Source organism: Gavia stellata, chromosome Z (genome assembly GCF_030936135.1).
Source record: "Gavia stellata isolate bGavSte3 chromosome Z, bGavSte3.hap2, whole genome shotgun sequence".
NCBI lineage: Eukaryota > Metazoa > Chordata > Aves > Gaviiformes > Gaviidae > Gavia > Gavia stellata.
The window spans coordinates 28,382,832-28,402,834 of record NC_082637.1 but is presented as its reverse complement, the minus strand read 5'-3'; the positions used below and the strand labels follow the sequence as shown (position 1 = coordinate 28,402,834).

Sequence of the window (20,003 nt, the reverse complement as noted above, 5' to 3'; positions counted from 1 at the left end):
TGGCAGACACAACAGTTTTAATAGTTACCCCACAGCACCAGCCAAGTATTTGGAAAACACAAAGCACTACTTCCATTTGACCAAAATGAGATCAAAAGTTGTGATATCCTTTTCCTGTAATGTTACAAGTAATTAAGTATCCACTCAACACATGCAAGTAGTTAAGAAGGCAGTTCAAATTATTCCTTATATGTACTGGTGTCTACACTCCATACACTCTGGAAAAACTTACGGTTCCAAAGTGAGCATCTTGGTAAGCTACAAATAGGTTACTGTGCAGGCATCTGTTAATCTTCACACAAAGAACTTCATTATCAGAGTGCACTATGGCAGATACTGCGCTGACCATGCTTCTACTGACTCAGCTGTTTCAAGTGATTCTCATGAAAGACAGATGCTGCTTATGTTGTTTTGATCTACTAAGTTATACCTTCTTGTGTATTTTCAGACCCAGAATTACAGAATCTTACATTCTTTTAATCTCATTTGAGAAAATCTATGGGGAGGGAACAAGCAAGGAAGGATTTTTCTTATTCTGCTTCTCTCCACAGTAAAGAACACAAAGTTATTAAAAAAATGCTAGAGGGATGTCTATGGGCATTTAAGGGACCTTGATGAGCCAGGATTTCACACTGCATTTTTCTTCCGTGACTGCCACCTCAAATAAGCAAACTGTTCCCTTTGCTAGCACAACTGTATTTATTCAGCACGTACCCTTTATAAAAGGAGGAGACTGGCTCTTTACTTTCATACTCTGATGCAGGTCAATGTCTAGTGGTTAAAAATTCAAGAGAACTTGAGGAAAGGTGATGAATCCCAAGAGGAAGTCCAACCCACAATTTTAAACACGTGTGTCCTGTATCCCATGTGGTTTAGTTACACCCTAGTATTTTACACAAAATAGTAACTTTCGTATAAATAGATGAATTAACCACCAATATTTCATTTTTAAGCTGGCTTTCCTTTTTTCTTGGGTGGACCTTTGTAGCCTTTGGCCTTTCTTCGCAAGTTTCTCCGATCTACAATGGGTACCTCAATTTCTGCTTCCTCAGAGCTGCTGTCAGCTGCCCGCTCTGCTGCTGTCTGCACATAGTGATCCATCTGCTCAGCGGACTCTTCTGAGTGCTCTTCCAATTGGTTCTTCTGTCCTTCCTGTCCAGAAGGCTGCTGAAAAGAAACACCCTCGAGTTCAACCACTATCAAAGAGCTCTGACTCAAGGCAACAGGGACCTCCTGTGAGTTGTGCCCTGCTTCCTCATTTTGATCTTCCAACGAGGAAGCTGTTTTGAGCGATACGTTTTCAGAAACAGATTCTTCTGCTGCTTCAGTTACCACAGAATTGGGCAGGCCATTGTCAGAAGGCTCTTCCTTCGATGCCAAAGCAGCTGCATCAGTGGTGCTCTTTTCAGATTCTTGCTGTTCTTCAGTGCCCTCCTTCTCTACTGATGTACTTTCTTCAGTCAGCACTTCTGAATCATTTGCATTTAAAACCTGCAGGGGGAGGCAAAGGGTGCCAAAACAACCAAAAGGGACAATTAATTGAAGCTACAAGAGGCTGAACAACTACTGCCCCTAGCTAGCAACCTCGGAGGATATTTTGGCATTCAGCAGCTTTTAATACTACATGTACAGTCAAACCAGGTCTTCCCTCCTTTTTGCAGGAGACTATTTTGTGAAGTGCATTTCATATCCAGAGTCGCTCTCTTATTTTCAAATTCAACTTATTCAAAGGATTATTCAGGTACAGTGAAAACATTCTGAAATTAATCCCAGGGGAAAAAAATGTTTTTCATTTCAGATATATAAAATTATCATTTTGCTGGCACATAAGAAAATCTGCTTTTGCACTAAAAACAAAAACCAGTAAAATCTGTGTTCTAGAAGGGTATTTTATCAGTAATTAATTGCTTGTACACTTCATCAGGGCAGAATTACTAGACAAAATGTGTCTTTTCATTCATATCCAACTAATAATTTAGTGAGAAAGAGCTGTTTCATTACTGCCAAGGCAAACTGGGGCAACGTATCTGTCTGTATATATGACATACATATATGTCCCACTTCTGCATATTAAAACAGAAACGTCAGTACATTCTGTTTATGGATATATGTCATCTGGCCTAACAATTGCTTCTCCCAAGATTTTCATATGATGGTAGGGGCTACTTTCTATCTGTTACTTAACAAAAGTAAAAACAGCAAGATATGTACACTCTGAAGGAAAGATAACTCCACATTTTGTTTCAATTCTCTCACCTTCTCTGACACAGTGTCTTCTGAAGGTTTTGATGGAGACTCAAGGATTAACGGAACAAACAGCGTTAAGGGTTCTTCTCCCTGACTCTCAGACTGCAATTTTGATTCACCACTTAGAACTTCATTTGCTGTTTCCTCTTCAGCCATAAGTGAGGTCTTACCAGTTTCTTCTGTTACCTCACCATTAAGAGGTTCTGATGGAGTTTCCTAAAAAAGAAATGATCACATTTCTAAGTCAAGATTATGCCCAGCCATTGTACCCCAGCACTAGTGGGTGTATCTGTGATCTACATTTGCAGCTTACCATGAGAAGCAGATAACCTGGGTACATAGAAATGCATACTAAGAAGGCAAAGCTTAGTGCAGAATAGCTGACTTAACCAGCGTTATTAGCTTGGTGGTGTCACCTGCACTAAATTTCTGATCGCATCTTACACTGCTAGAGGACAAGCCAAGCAGTTTTTATGCATCTCAAGTATACACACTGCAGTCATTCCTTGAACCCAACACAGTTTTAGATCCACTTTCTCACGGAACAGTGAGAACATAAAACCCTGGAGGAATCACTAGGCACAAAGGGTACTCACAGATTTAAATTTAAGCTGTTAACAAGCTGTAGATAAAAGTTGGATTTAAACATCAAAGCAGACAAGCTTTAAGTAGAGAAGTAAAAAGAGCCAACAGTAGTCATTGAAGCATACCAGCTATTGGCTTCTTCAAAAAAAAAAAATATATTTTTTTTTTTTTTTAAAATGAGAGATTTGGATCAGATGTTGACCTTACTCCAGTTCTCTGAAATACCTGAGTAGAAGAAATCAATTAAGAAAATTAGGTTGGTAGACAAGCTAGAAATTCACCTTACTGAAGATCCTACGAACTCTATTGTTCAAAATAAGTATAATGGAATATTCCCTGAAACTAATTCTATACTAGCCTTAGCTTCTCAGATATACTTCTCAACAAAGCATTGGTACAAAAATGAAAGCTGATAGTCACATGGATCAAGGCAGCAAGGACCATATTTAACAGAAACTGTAGCTGTATTCCAAACTTATCTGGTATCGCTATCACATCCAGCTCACCTCCCTCTCACTCCGTTTCTCAGGCAGTGATACAGGTAGCTCCACTTCTGATACAGACTGGCCCTCATTTTCAACAATCATTTCCTCATCCTTCTCAACAGTATTGTCCTCAGGTACTTCTACTAAGTCTTCTGGGCTTTCAGATGGGTGGGAAGGAAGTTCCAGCCTGCAGCAGGTATTAAGATATATCCTTCATAATCTTTGATTAATACATAATTTTGGTGATCTCAGCAGGGAAATTCTTTCATGACCAATTACAAAGTGCTGTATCACATGCTTGCCATAAGAAATAAGAATCCAGAAAACTAAATACATCTTAAAATGGCTAACGCCTCATTAGGAAAAAAAAAAAAACATCAACTAGGAAAAATCGCTGTGGCAATTATAAAATGAAGACATCTATCTCACTTCCATCTTAAATGAAGAAAAGTCAGAAATTTGTTGACGTTTGTTATTTTAAATGTAGAAAGCAGTAATCCATTACATATACAGAAGCCACAAACGGGTGAGAAAGGAAGCAACTTCTTCCACCCCCACTGTAGAAACAGTTTAAATTTATGGCATTATTAAAGCAAGTATATTTGTATAATCGTTGAATATACATATGTTACAAAGACCATGACTGGAAAAGAATTCAGGGCAATAAACACATCATAGCTGAAGAAGATTCAATCAGCTAGAGATTAAATTAGCAAATAGCTAAAGATGAAGCTCGGGATGCACCTGATGGGTAGTAACACTATCTCAAACAATCAGTCCTCATTTGTGGGATGATATAACTTAGGCGAACTGGAAGTACTACATACACGCAAAGAAAAAAGTACATGCAATAGATTTGCAGAAGGCTGCTTCATGATCTCATAGGAAAGGCAGTATTGCAGGGTTTTATTCCAGGTGCCAGTCTTGAGATGAAGGCACTCCAATAGGAGAAAGTCCCTGACAGAAGACCCTGCTGCATTTGCTAATGTGCATGGAAGGAGAGAACCAAGCTGGTATCCTGCCCAGTTGCCATCAGGGTTCTCTTTAGCTCTGGTCACAAACACCAGTTTACACATCTTGTTCAAAGAAGTAGTGGCACCTCATTGGCATCTTTTTACAAGGCTCACAATACTGACATTCAGTAACAGGCTAGTTGTCTTACATACCAACTGGCCAATTATTAGTAGTAACAGGACAAAGAAATTCTCAACCTGTGGCAGTGTCAAACTATGCCTTTTGGCCTGTCTGAAACAGCTAAGGGCAGCACACTGATGGTGCAGGACAGAAGTGCTGTATCTCTGTAGTTCCACAGAGCAATTTAAACACAAGAATTAGCTGTATCTAGCTGAAGACCTCAGCTTCACATGAAAAAACCCAACAACTAATTTTGTTTAAAGAAACCTAATGGAATAAGTCTGAGGGATTTCCTAGAAAATAATCAGGCTATCTTCAGTTCTTTGAAAGATGTTTTTGGGGTTGCAGTGGGTTTTTTTGGAAGAGAGTGAGAGGCAGGGGAGAGAGACACAGGGTGGGGGGACAGGCAGTGTGTGTCTGTAAGTGTACATATACTCACACACAGGAAGGAGCAATTAATTTATTTATTTAAAATAGCCACAATTCTGCTTTCTGGATGGAAGTCAGTGCAAATTAGTACTTCAGGCCTTGTCTTGTATGAATTCTTATGGCATGCAAGTGGTACAATTCCTCACATCACCATTTGACAATTATTACACAGGATAACATCCTTTAAACTGGAAACAACCTTTTTTTCAGGATGTAAGTTCGGATATGATTGTTTTAAATCAGAATTTGTCCAAAAAAAGGGCTTTACTTCGAAGATGGGTGGCCCCCTATAACTCTTCTGTTATTAAGTAACAAGCAGTAATCAGCTCCCAAACTAAACAGTCAGACTTTATTTTACTGCAATATGCCACCATGACAAGAGGTCAGGAAAAGAAACCTCTCCAAACATCACACATAGCATTGTGGATACACATCCAGTTATATTATTGCAAGAAACTATGCTGTATGTATACAGATGATTTTACCTTCATGCAGACTCAGTTATAACAGAATATCCTCAGCCCTCACTGTTTTCTTACTATTATTTCCAGCATCTGCCGAGCTTTCAGGGACACTACATTTTGGTGCAATCACTCTTCAGCTGATGTCTCAATTTTCTCTCTCACATCAGGCTTTACTTTTAGTAATTTCAAAATCAAGCAAGTAAAGTAGGAAGAAAGGAGATGAAATAACAAGTAGCACACTGTGAGACACTGACGTAGTTTGTGACTGCCCAAACAACAAAATAAGAAATCAGTAAAATACCTCTACCTGCTTTCTGACATATGAAGAGCATTTTCCTCCTCTCCTTGGGAAGTTTCAGGTTCAGTTTCCTTGCTATTTTTTCCTACCCTTGGACGTTTTAAATAACTGCTTCGTGTCCGAATGGAAACGGGAGCTATGTTGGTGTCTTAGGAAAAAAAACCAAAACAACAAAATAAATGCAAGTGAACAAGTGCAGTCTAAGATCTGCATATAATTTTCCCCCCTAATATTTCATTAAAGAAACTGAGTGCAAGTGAAACAGCATTTCATTGTGGTACTTTTTTTTTTTTGAATACACATGCATAAATATCTTTACCAAGACTCATAACAATTTTATCCGAAGTCCTCTAAAAGGTTTCTGAGTTGAGCCTCAGCACCTTAGAGGAAGGCATGTTTTTATACATGTGTTCAAAAAACATGTAGACATGGCATTGCGGGACATGGTTTAGTGGGCATGGTGGTGTTGGGTTGATGGCTGGACTTGATGATCTTACAGGTCTTTTCCAACCTTAATGATTCTGTGATTCTGTTATACATTTTGCAGATGAAAACACTAAGATTGAAAGTGGTAAAAGAGCCTGCTAACCTATTAATCCACAGTAATCACAGTACTGATAATCAAGGTTATTTTTACCTTCAGATGTGCTTGCATGGATATCTATTGATTCTTTACCTTTTTGACAGTCAGCCTGTGAAGCAAAAGCAAAGCTAATGTTATTCCAAAAACTTCTGAATTGATTGAAATGCCTTCATCTCCCTATCTGAAGTTGCATCTTTCTAAAGCACTATTTCATAGTAATAATCCTACAGAAGAGCAGCTACAACCATTCTTAAATTAAGACACTTGCATGTACATATCTTATCTCTCAACACTTTTTTTTTAAGTTATCTTTATTACAAGGATGAATTTTTTTTCTGCATTTTAATTCTGGCCTCAACATAGAAGGTAAGACTTGAAAGTAACCTGTCATTATAAACAACACCACAAGTTTTTTTTCTAACCATTCCATTTATAACATGTGTCCACATAATTAAATGCTAGAAGTCTTTTCTTTTTTGTTTCCCCTTTCTGTATAAACCCAAGGGACTACACTACAGCAGCTGACAAAATTCAACAGGGAAGTTTTATTTCTATATTTGTTTTCTATTTTGTAGTCTTATATTTATTGTGGCATGCAACAGAATATGGCAGCCCATGTAAAAAAAAAAGATCAGACAAGAAAAAACAGAACTTAGTGATTCAGCAGTAATGCAGTTTACATGCATAGTCAGCATAAGAGGCTGCCTATGTCAGAGCTCCCTCTCCCTAAAGCTCTTTTGCCTCTTGTTCTTCCCCACCATGCCAATACTTCCATTTTTTTCTGCAAGTTAGCTGAGGACTCAGTGGTCAAGCACTTGATGCTCCAAAGTGGGTACAAGCTGAACATATTAAAATAAGAAGTTAGGCACATTACTTCCAGCTAGGAAAGAGCAATCTACAATGGGCAATAACCAGCATCCAGGTGTTCTGCTGCCTTTCCAGCCTCACTTCCAGTACTACCCAAGAAGGCCAGCAAAAAGTAGCCATATTTACTTTCTGCTGCTTGAAATAGTTTCAACCGAGTTTTAAACACATAAGAATTTGTAGACTAATGACAAATTATTCTAGCATCAAACACATGAAATAGGGAGCAGTAAGTGAAAGGCGAAAACAAAGTTGGGGAATGTTTTTTCCTGGTTTGGGGGAAGGTGGGGTATTTTATTCTGTTTAGTGGCCCAACAGTTTTCAAAGCATTGCAGAATTGCTTATAGACAGTGCACGTGCCATGAAGAGAGCTGCCAGCAATTCTACCAAGCTATGAGGAGTTGGGGCACTTCGGTATCTACTGTCTTCCTCTTCTAGAAGAAAGAAAGAGACAGGGCTTGAGTTCTTAACTCACAGCAACAAAAATCGTAAGAACTACTATCTCTCTGCTATTTTCTCCAAGTGTATCCATATAGCTCTACAATGAAAACATGCATTTTTAGATAATTTTGCTGATATGATCATTACTGGAATATGAATCTAGAACTCAGTGATGATGCTCAAGGCACTGTTTGTTACAAATGAAAGACATGAATGAGGTTTTGCTTCTGATCATTTAGAGACTAAAAACATAACTACTTTGCTGTCAGTTTTGCTTTGGGAAATGCTAATTTTCTCAACCTGAAAAAGGGTCATTTGACTTACATTTCAAATCTAAAGTTTAGATATTAATAGCTGAGAGTATCAATTCAGCCATTATGTCCTATTTTTAATTAAAAACATTGACTTCTATGAGAGCATGGTCATGTCAATACTACAGACAGTCCTGAAGCACACAAATCCATGCTCGCTGTATTTGGAGCTACAAGTTATTCTCAAGCACGTTCTGTGTGGTCCCAGAACACAAATGAGATTGAATATTATGAAGTGATTTGTCTGAGACACAAATATATTAAAGACCACATATGCCTATGTAGCCGAAATCTGGTTGGTATTTCAAATACATACAAAGAAAGCTGCAATCCTGTATGGACTATGTATAACTGAACGCAAACTAAACACTTTCCATTGTATTGAACTACGATGTGAATGTGCACTTCTATAAACACTGTTCCTCGTTCTCTCCACTCTTATGATGACTCTACTGTTCAACAGCCTTTCTACACAGCTTAATCTCAGAGCCAGCTGAAATACTCTCCCTTCTCTAATCTGCAAGTAAACAGCCCAAGTTACAGACCTTGACAGCTGTGGCACAGACCCTCTACATTCATGGGGACACCCCACCCCCCCCAAAAAAAAGTATTTTTTAACCCCAGCTTAGTCATCAGTTTTACATCAGTGGGAAGCATAACAACCACCCAAAAAGTAACAAAAGCATTTGTCTCATATATAGTGCAGACTTGAGCCAATTCAATTATAATGAGATGGACAAAAACATTTCTCAGACTTTTTTAGAAACAAAGCAATCAAAAAAAAAAAGAGGTAACAGTCTGTGTACCTACACTTAGCTGTGTTTCTAGCTCAGTCTTCTGTCCACTTGCTTCAGATACTGCTGCAGAGTGGCGCAAATGATCCTCTGCTTGGAAGCTCTTATTTTCTTTCTGTGAGGCCTCTGCTGTTAAGATTTGAAAGAGGAAACAGGGAAATGGCAAATTATAGTACCTTTATATAACAATTAACCATTCCAAATATGATCTCACAGATAAAAATCTTTCTGATAGTTTTCATGGGCAGTGTTCACAGAAGTCACTGATGTACTTCTGTGCACTGATGCGCTCATGTAAAAGTGATTGTTCCACTTTTACAAAGTGTCAAAAACAATGAAACAAAGCATCCATACCTGCAGTTTTGAGTTTTTCCCTTTGCAATATAGACATAATAGATGTTTTCTGGAACCAATGTCCTGCTCCCTCCACTTCCCACAAAAGATTATGATCTGCAGGGTACTTCTCAAGATATTGCTTACAAGCTGAACAAACATAAGAAAAAACACTGTATTATATAGACTATATACTCATCTGTACTGCAGGTTTTAAAGTTTATCTGAAATCAAATTAATTTGCAATCTTCCATCATACGCATAAACCACCACAGAACGAGCTGTTCAACAAAACAGTTGAGTCTAAAATAAACATAATATTGCTTTACCCTACTCATCCTTCTCAATAAATCCTCTCTTTGGGTTTAAACACTTTCCATTATTCTTTTAAACTGCAAACACAGATGGATGGGATTTTCTTCTTCGTCTCTAAGCACCCACTTGAGAGTCTACAACTTCACTGGTCACTGTCCCTGCCAATCACAAGACCCAACCCAGTATGGAAGGACTCTTAGGCAGAGGATATAGTCAAGTGATTTTTGTCACCTCATATTATTATAGGCACTCATGAAAAGCACTCTTTGGGAAGGCGAACACATTACAATAGCACGGTTTATCACTCACTCACTGTTCACTTCTAGAATATTTTCTTCTCTGCTGTCCCTCCACCTCTTTTCTCCAAAAACACATACTAAACATCCATGTGGAGAGGCAAGCTTTAACATTATTCTGTAGTAGCTACCACAAAAACTACTGTTTTTCACCTGATTCACTATTGATGCATAATCCCAGTGGACAAGATCCCTGCTGTATCACTCCTTGACCAAGGAAATGGATTAGTCATTAAATTCTGCTCAAGACAGTTTGCTGGTTGAAGCCTAACAAACCAGGTCTAGTCAGATCCAACAGACAGTAGTACTTGGAAAAGGAGAAAATTTCCAGTGGCTAAGAAGGCCAGATGAAAATGTGCATAGAAGGGATCCTGGCAGATGGCCTAAGAGTAGGACAAGCCTTGAGAAACAGGGAAAAGCCCGAACACAGTCCCAAGCAACATCGTTTCCAGAATGCCTGTCATTTTCTAGATGACATAACCCTCTTGGCTTGCTAACAGAAGAGCCATAAGTGTTTTCCTTCTACATTAGAACTATGCCTTCTTATACCCAAGTTAAAACATAGCCTAGTATGTCCATTTGACTAGGAGTTCTGAGAAAGTGTGAATTAAATGACCTTGTGAGGCTGAGGTGTGAGCAAGAACAAGGTGCTACAAAGAAGAAATACATTAGATCACACAGAGAAACATCACAGCCCATTCTGGAGGCTTGTGGGGGGGACAGAGTGGTAAACTTCACAGTAGCAGAAAGCCACCAGAGATCCAATAATCTAATCTCACAAAGAGGATTAAAAATCTAATCAGGAACTACTTCACCATCTTAAACAAGTCAGGATTTTTAACCTTCACTGAAGAACTGAACATTTCATACAGAAATTGAGGATGCTGCCACAAACATGGAGCTTGGATGACAGCACTCATTTGGACGTGTAAAGAAACCACAAAGAAGATCAGAAGAACAAATTAAAGAGCTTGCCTGTGTACATGAAGGATGACAGCGGGTATCGTAGGCCGAGAGAGTCTTCAGCAAAGGAATCCACAAAGTCTTCCAACATTATTAGCCCATAGTCTTTCCCACGATGTTTCTTTCTTACAAACATTGTGTCTAGCACTGGCAGCTTATAACTCTGACCATGGTAAGAGCTACAAACACTTCCTGAAATAATAGGAGGGGAAAAAATATCCATCAGTACTTCAGAATTGACATGCTGCAGCATGGATTTTAGCATATTTAAATAAAGACATTTATAATTGTATTCAGTTTACATGGCAAGGTTTTGGTAGCGGGGGGGCTACAGGGTTGGCTTCTGTGAGAAGCTGCTAGAAGTTTCCCCTATGTCCAATAGAGCCAATGCCAGCCGGCTCCAAGAGAGACCCATCACCGGCCAAGGCCAAGCCCATCAGTGACAGTCATAGCACCTCTGTGAGAATATATTTAAGAAAAGGGAATAACAACTGCGCAACAGCAGCCGGAGAAGGAAGGAATGAGAAGATGGGAAACAACTCTGCAGACACCAAGGTCAGTGCAGAAGGAGGGGGAGGAGGTGCTGCAGGCGCTGGAGCGGAGATTCCCCCGCAGCCCATGATGAAGACCACGGTGAGGCAGGCTGTCCTGCTGCAGCCCATGGAGGTCCATGGTGGAGCAGATATCCACCTGCACTCTATGGAGGGCCCCATGCTGGAGCAAGTGGATGCCTGAAGCAGGCTGTGACCCTGTAGGAAGCCCGTGCTGGAGCAGGATCCTGGCAGGACCTGTGGAGCTGTGAAGAGACAAGCCCAGGCTGGACAGGTTTGCTGGCAGGACTTGTGACCCCATGGGGGACCCACACTGGAGCAGTCTGTTCCTGAAGGACTGCACCCCATGGAAAGGACCCATGCTGGAGCAGTTAATGAAAAACTGTAGCCCATGGGAAGGACCCACGATGGAGAAGTTTGTGGAGGACTGTCTCCCATGGGAGGGACCCCACGCTGGAGCAGGGGAAGAGTGTGAGGAGGAAGGAATGGCAAAAACAATGTGTGATGAACTGACCACAACCCCCATTCCCCTTTCCCCTGCGCCGCTCAGGGGCAGGAGGTAGAGAAAATTGGGAGTGAAGTTGAGCCCGGGAAGAAGGGAGAGCTGGGGGAAAGGTGTTTTTAAGATTTGGTTTTATTTCTCATTATCCTACTCTGATTTTGATTGGTAATAAATTAAACTAATTTCCCCAAGTCAAATCTGTTTTGCCCGTGACAGTAATGGTGAGTGATCTCCCTGTCCTTATCTCAACCCATGAGCCTTTTGTTGTATTTTCTCTCCCCTGTCCAGCTGTGGAAGGGGAGTGATAGAGTGGCTTTGGTGGGCACCTGGCATCTATACCAAACTATATAATTGTAAGTCATATAAAATTATATTTAAAATAATAAAAGTAATTTATGATGTTCATTAAAAATAAGTGCTATCAGACATTCATTGTTTCTTTGGGCAAGCTTCATAATGTTGCCAAGATACATCAATAGATTAATATGTTTGAGAAAGTCTGTAGTACCAGAAAAGAACAGCAGAGATAGAGAGGAAAGTCTCACTTTGAAATCTCACTATACACTTCTATAGGAAAACTATACTAAAAATGAAGCTAAAAGAGGGAGGAGGGAAAAGGAGACAGTAAAATTCTTGAATTGCACTTTTATGTAGATTATACCACTCCTCAGGACAAACATGAAGACTGTAATTCAGCTCTTGTTTAAAGACTGAAACAATAATTCCGATTTTTTTAAATGAAAACACAAAAAATCCTAGGACATTTTACATTGGAATTCTCCCATAAACAACACATCACCCATAATTAAACAAAGATGAAACAGACTGTCAGACACATAGGTCCTTCAGTATCAGAGGAGTCAAAGGGTAGTTATGGACTCAGTGGTGACAAAGGGATGCCATATAATGGCATTAAGATAGTCCATCAACGACCCAAACCATTTTCAGGCCCTCATTTTGTGCGTCAGTGTGAACTGTGCCAAAAAGTTGCCCTTTCCTCTAAAAAGGACAAAGAGCAGCATACAGTTTTCTATACAACATAGTTAGTCTTTGCAACCTTGCACTTTTGAGACCAATGAACGTACTTATCTTCATTTTTCAAGCCAGGAAAACATGGGCAGGGAGGTTACATTACTGACTACCCTTTGGGATACCAGCCAAGATCCACCACTCTTCCCTAACCATCTGTTTCCAGAGCTGTCTTTCTCCACATAGACTACTCATTTGGAGAATACCACACACAATCAAACATGGGTGAAATATTGATAATGCCTAGAAAGATTAGCCTTCAGTGTTTGCTAACTGAGGACAAGTAAATGAGAGGGCATCATGAGAAATATAACAAGTGAGCAAGAATATGTGGCTCTGAAGTTTTTATGTAAAGAAGTGTCCCTACCCTAGACTAAAAATACAATCACTACTCTAATTCCCAGCTTTATAACGCCACAACTAAAACCATTGCAATGTAAATACTACTTTGTGACCACCACACTACAGCAATTTTGACCTTAAAAATAATACTGAGACTTACACAAATTATGCAATGCCTGATTTCTTTTAAAACAGGAAAAAACACAAGAAGATAACAAAGACAATCAGAACAAAATTAGCTGGTTGCTTTCCTGGCTTGATTGCCAGACCAGAATAGGTCAGTGACCCAAAGGGTTTACTATTTTATTTTTAACAGTTTGCAAAGGCATAGATGTATGTTAGATGGTGGAAGTCTCCAGCGAGCCTCCAGTACCATCATTAATCCTAAATTAGTTAACCCCTTCTAGAGATTAAAAAAAAAAAAGCCAGATGGTTTCTTCTTGATCCAAATATTGATATTCTACAAAGTGCTATCAACGTGCTAAACCATCTACCCAAATACTAAATTTTATTCAGCAAAAAATGAAAAACACAATAAATTCCAAAATAACTAAAGGGAAATTATAATATTTTAGAAAAAGAGAAAAACAACGGAAGTCTGTAACATTAATAACATAAACCTGCCAGCTCAATTGTAATCTGAGGGAATGCATGTATGGAAGGAAAGGGAATCTCTTTTTGTTATGACCAGGTGTAGCTGAATCTTATGCCTGTGAGCAAACTTTCTACGTTGTCATGCTATAAAATGTTTAACTGATAAAGACATCTGATTCTACAATCATTTCAGATAAACAGGATCTCTGCAATCTGGAGCTAGGTCAAAAAAAACCCCAAAACCAAAACAAAAACCAAAAAACCAAGCACAGCCCAATCCAACCGTAAAAAATTGTTCTACAGAAAAAAGAAAAAAGCTTTTAGGTATACCTCATTTCTACAGTTTGAAATATATTTTGTAGCATATGAAGAAATCTAAGAACTTTCTTGAATGCTAAAGCACATAGGCATTTAAGCTAGAAATTTTAACAGCAATCTGACCTCTTATGATTTCAGGAAAACACCAACTCATTAGGCTGCAAGGCTTGTAAAGTCTACTAAATACAATATTCTTCAAACAAGCTCCCTATCTCCCCTCCTCTACCCCCCCAAATCCCATAATACTCAAGTGGTTTACCTGTAGGTTTAACAGAATAGAACCCAATAGCCTCTCCTTTTTTCCACATGATCTTAGCATAGTCATTACTACCATGACAGAGAAATGGGATCTCATTTCTTTCCATTTCTTGTGTCCGATAGATAATGCGATTCAGAACATAGAGAACAACCCTCTCTCCAACAGACTTCACCTAAGGAAACACAGAGAACATTTTAGGAGAGTGGTCAGATTAGTTAATACTCACACATCAGGGACCTTATTTTTCAAATTTGCCAGTTAACACAGCTGCAGATGGAGTCAAGATAAGCTGTAAGTGCTAAAGCAGGATGAAGCTCTGGGGTTTGTTTGAGGGCACGGAGATGCTCAGAAGCCATAGCAATACGTTAAGTATAAAGCATTACCATAGACAGAGGATATTTCACAACTTCAATGTCACTCCTAATCCAATGGGTAAAAGCAGAAAGAAGTGCTGGGAGTATAGCAGTGGCAGGAATGTTTTGATTTTAACTCAAAACTATTTTTGGATTTAAGAAACATTCACCAAACACCATAGCAGTACACCAGCCTCACTTCTCAGGCTAGCAGGTAACTGGAGTCCTACAAAGGAGAAATGAGCCTCACAGGGTAGCAGGACTTGGCACACTCAATCACTGCTGACAGAGTGGCAGACAACAGGATGTGATGCAGTGGAAGAACTAGTTACAACAGTTTCTGTGGCATGAAACAATGAACTCAATATCCTTTTCTCTGTCCTGCAGGGTTCCTTTTACATATGAAATTTAAGTTCACCACCATCCTACTCACTGAGAAGGAAGAATGGAGGAACAATGCTCTCTTCCCAATGCCTAAAGTCTCAGCTACCCTACCTGTAAAAGACGCAGCTTTCCTGATTCAATCACAATCCTACCATTAAGCAGCACATGGAAAACAAGGCTATATGCTAAATTCTCTAGAGTGATTTTTGAATTTTTAAATTTAAAGATGAGTGCCCAGATTCCATGAGCAGATATAAGTTACGCTCATGGAAAAATATGGATTTCCAGTTTTGGAAAAAACAAAACTCCATGCTACACAGGTGTCAGTAATGGTCACAAAGGTCAATGATGAGCAATAAAGCAGATACCAGGCAACTTACTTTCCCAGACCTCATGTATTGCCACTGCAAGCCACCAGCTCCAACTCACCTCTATCAAACAGGTTCCCGACAATATTTTTAGCTTGCTAGTCTCCTGATAAGACCAATAGGTACTGCTATGGTACAATGCACCACTCTACTAAGACATTTCAATACAACCAGACATACGATGTTCTAAAGAGTAAAGAAAAAAAACTCTTAACATAGTTTACATCTAAATAGCTTACATATGCAGATACTGTATGAGAGTCACTCTTGCTCTAGACACTATCTTCACAACGAAGTTCCCTTCCCCCTAGTACCTATTCCTCTATTCCCATTGACCTTGCTTTTGCCTTGAGACAGCCAACTCATTTCTGAATGAAATGAAAACATGTAACATCTCACACACTAGCTATTTGCCATTACCCTGAAGGATAATGATAATTGCTAGGTGAATGTTGCAGCGCTTTACCTGATGAAGCCCCTGTCTAGCAGGGACAGATGTTCTCACAATGCCATCAATTGACCACCACTGGTCAGCAAGATACAGGGCTACAGCTTGAAAGAAACAAGGGGAAACAAAATGTTAGTGATTCTTACCATTCCAAAAGAAACATATTCATTAAAGCTACTAAACAATTAGGAATAACACTGTAGTAACCAAGTTAAGTATCTTCTAGTTGGCACTACATTAACGCAGCTCTTACTACCCTAGCACAACAAATGTGGTGCTATACACCCCCCCCCAATATGCAACGCTCCCTAGTCTGAATCTTGTTTTAAAACTGAGAACAATAAAACCAAATGCATATTTTTGTGCAGTATAACATACAGGAGCTGTTTTTCAGACATAAGCACTATCCTTCATCACTGTGCTCTAGCACCTCCTTCCACTAAAAACTGGGCCTGCCAAAAGGAGTCTCATTTATACATGTATTTTAGTTTGGGGTTGCTAATGGATATTGATATTGAAACTGTCCAAGTTTTAGGGAGTCAGATGAATGTAAAAAGACTGATGGCCATGTGATTAGCAACGAGGAAAAGTTTGATCTATGGGCATTTGTGGCAAACGTGGCAACCATATACATAGCATTAAATGGAAAGAGAAGGAAACATGGAGGACTGGAAGGGAAGGGAGAAAGGGAGAAAAAACCCTAAAAACCAGTGAGATGTCATCTTACCCAGAACTACAATAGGACCTAAAGCTAAAGACAAATTTACACTTGATGCTGATCAATCACTGTTAATAAAAAGAACCTAAATTCATGGGCAATTCAATAGGTTCTGATGAATGCTCAATAAATTCCTTCTGCAGAGGTGAGGTGTACACAAAGAGATGAAGAGATGCAAGCACTTGGATTCAGATAAGCACCATGTTATTTTACTACACATCTTCTGAATTCAATGGATTCAGTTCTACTCTGATTAGTGTGCAAAATTCTATCACTTGTGTATATGAATCCACAACAAAAATAATAGTATGGGAACAAGAACGCAGGGAACAACAAACACAGAAGTGGCAAAGTTATGAGCTACACTAGCATGGAATGAGCAAGGGCCTGGTTACATATATTTGTCACAGAAAAAGAAACAGCAATGCAGAGATTAAAATCTTAAAATGAACCTGTGAGTGAGTCCCCTGGTGCAAACAAAGCAAGAACTTTGTGTGTCTGCTCTTCACCATAAAGAGGAACAAAGCCCACAGTTGACAAGGTAATAGGAATCTGAAACAAGAGTGTACAATACTTCAATAGACTCTTGCTAAAACAACATTAGTAAAATACACAGACAATGTTTAGCAGGGTAAGCAAAATTAATGTTGAAAACCAAATGCTTAACAATTAACTGTAAAGGATAAGCATCAGGGCCCAGCCCTTACTTCAGACATTTCTTCCTAAAGACAGACTACATTATAAAATGCTCTGATTCTCAAGCTCTGGCAGATTTAGCTACAGTAATTTATACTGTTATGGCTCTGTGCTCTCAGCAGTTTGCATTTATGTGCACAGCTGAAGTAAGTTGTGCAAAGAGCCAGCAGTATGTTCACTTCAACTGTCCCAGCTATGCAAGCTGTCAAAGCCAACAGAAGAACGAGGTAGTCAAACAGAAACAAACTGGCACAGCAAAATTGCTGTTTGTTAACATGAGCCCTAATATGCTAAGGTAGGAAGGCTGGATTCAGAAGGGTTTTCTGCCCTTAAATTGCACACATTCTAGAAATTCCAAAGTTGTCTGCTTGATTTCCCATCAGGAACAACATGGGAACGGTCAAATCAACCGACCTTTCAGTTGAGTACCTTTGTGGAAATGCATTGATATTAAATTCATGTTTTCGATATTTAACCAATTCATAAAAACTAGACAGACATTAATGGTGTGGTACTTGCTTACCCAATTTAAGAAGATTATAACATACTATGCTGCAAACAAGGATGTTAATAAAAACAAGTATTTAGGCATACTGCACCTGCAGAAATGCAGGAAAGTACTCAAGACCCTTTGCTTCTGCCAAGGAATCTGTAGCATGGACCTTTTGTTCCCACAGAGAATCCTCTCAGCTCACTTACTTTTCATTAAAGCTATATACCATTGCTTTTATTGGTACTAGTCCTAATAGAAATGTTCATTTAGACAGAACCAACATTGAGCAACCTATCATGCAACGGATAAGTGTTTAAAACAATGTCACAGCCAGCCTCTATTAGAACTCCCAACAACAGCAGGGAATATTTCAGACAAAAAGAAAGGAATCACTTCTGAAATCAGTGAAAGTTGCTGATCAAGAATTGAACCCAACCATGAAGAACACTGAAGGACTGAGATACAAAAAGAGCCAGTAAGCTTCAGTAAATCATGAACCCCTTAGTTACAATGATTTGTGTGACTGCATGAGTTAGTGCTTTTTAGGAAAGAGTTTGACTCATCAGTTGAAATTTTAAGGTTTTTTAAAAATTACTTAATGCATACAGATCTATCACCTAGAAGCAGCAAATAGTCACTGATCCCCACATATAACCCCAATTACAGAATTAAAAAAGTAGAGCTTAATACACAAACAGGAATTTGGAAAATATGAAAGCTTTGCTAAAATAATTATGTAATTCAATACTTATTGTTGGAATATTTTAAATCTACAAGTATATCAAGAAAACTAGGACTAAGGTATCTGCTGGTTCTTACTTTGCCGTGGTCTGGCAGAGACAAGAATTCAGGATGGTTTGGATTCCCACACCGAAGTTCAGACAAGTAGTCCTCTGCTGAGCTCTCCAAGTCCTGATGACTATAGCTGTTCAAGATATCCACAGGGAATGACATCCTCTTGAGAAATAAGCAACATTATTACTGTAGGTAGTTTGAAACGTACAATACACAGTTTATCACATATTTCTACTAAACATGTAACCAAGACTGTTGAACACCCCCCTCTGCTGCTCTCTAGAGCCCTCTGGATCCAAGCCAGAAAGGAGAAATGCTCCGGGCATTTAATTAGGATGGTGCCTATTAACAACCAGTCAGTAAAACAATACATGAACCCAACCTGTGTTTATAAGCAGAAAAGGATGGGTTTAGCCCACAGACCCTCCTAGACCCAAACATGGTAGATTTCCAATATACAAGCCCCCCACGCCCCATTTGCAGCACTTGTACATAGACCACGTGATGCCTTGAGGTGGCATGTTCAGTTATCTCCCTTCCAGCTGATGTTTTTGAGGCCACAGACTAAGCAATAAGTTGCCAGTCAAATAAAAAGTAAACAGCCTGAAAGATAACAAGAAAGAGGAGTTCATTTATTTTGGAGAATTTGCATTTAAAGCCATCTCTGAAGAAACCAAAGCATTGTTCAGAAGTCTCTCAACAACTGGCCAGTTAGTGTGCCTACCAGCTGGTTGTTTCCAAAAGCATTTCAACTGTGAACAGGAGATATTACAAGCTCGTTGAAAGAAGAAGAGCCCACAACAGACTGAAGAGACACTTTAAGGTGTCTTAAGGTGACAAGACAAAAACTACGGCATTGAAGACCAACCATAGTGGCAATAGCTCCTTGAAAGCTCTTAGATTCCAATTTTCCTTGTCAAAGTAGCATCAAATCAAGATGAAAAAGACCTTCTGGAATCCACTGTGTGTTCTTCAGCTAAGGCTCTTCCAGGTCTATAAAACTATACACAGAAACAGACCCCTCAGCTCCTTACAAGCTACGGCCCAAACTCTCACAAGCGTGAGCTACCGCAAGTTCATGAGAACCTGCTCTGGTAGAACACAGGGATCTCTTGATCTGTATTGCTCAGCTCCCAGAAACTCATCACCCAACTCTCAAAACCACAAAGTTTTTCATAGGGGATTTACAATTCCTAGTCTCCAATATGGAGTCTTTTTTTTAAATTTTATTTTAAATCCTAGTCTCCAATGATTATTTTTTTCTTTTATCTCCAGTCCCCTCCCTTTCATCCACCATTCAGTGTTCTACTGACACAGGTAAATCAAATGCAAAAGAACTTTTTATTTTGACTCACCCAGTAGCAATAAGAAAGTCTGCATTTTAAAAACTTTTTAATAGCAATAATATACTACTATTAAGTTGCTTGAATAGATGAGGCTGCTCCTTCTACAAAAGAGAATTTTTTTCTGTTAAAATTGAAAAATAAACTTGTAAATGCCAATGAAGTCATGTCCAACTGTTAGCTTTAATGCTTTTGCTAATGAAAACACTAATGTTTTCCATTAATGTTATTGTTTAGACATACACACACATTCCCCACAGTAATTTCC

At 39.1% G+C, this 20,003-nt stretch overlaps 1 protein-coding gene across 1 annotated transcript; it reads right to left on the bottom strand.

Annotated features, from left to right (window-relative positions):
- Window positions 1-948: 948 nt before the first annotated feature.
- Window positions 949-18,551, bottom strand: FAM169A (family with sequence similarity 169 member A). The gene is made up of 12 exons (XM_059834228.1): window positions 18,417-18,551; window positions 16,861-16,960; window positions 15,709-15,794; window positions 14,138-14,309; window positions 10,555-10,734; window positions 8,990-9,118; window positions 8,652-8,764; window positions 6,280-6,334; window positions 5,652-5,790; window positions 3,339-3,504; window positions 2,257-2,463; window positions 949-1,491 (listed from the first exon to the last, which is right to left on the bottom strand). Exons 1-12 carry the CDS (start codon window positions 18,549-18,551, stop codon window positions 949-951), a joined length of 2,025 nt encoding a protein of 674 aa, XP_059690211.1.
- Window positions 18,552-20,003: the final 1,452 nt, after the last annotated feature.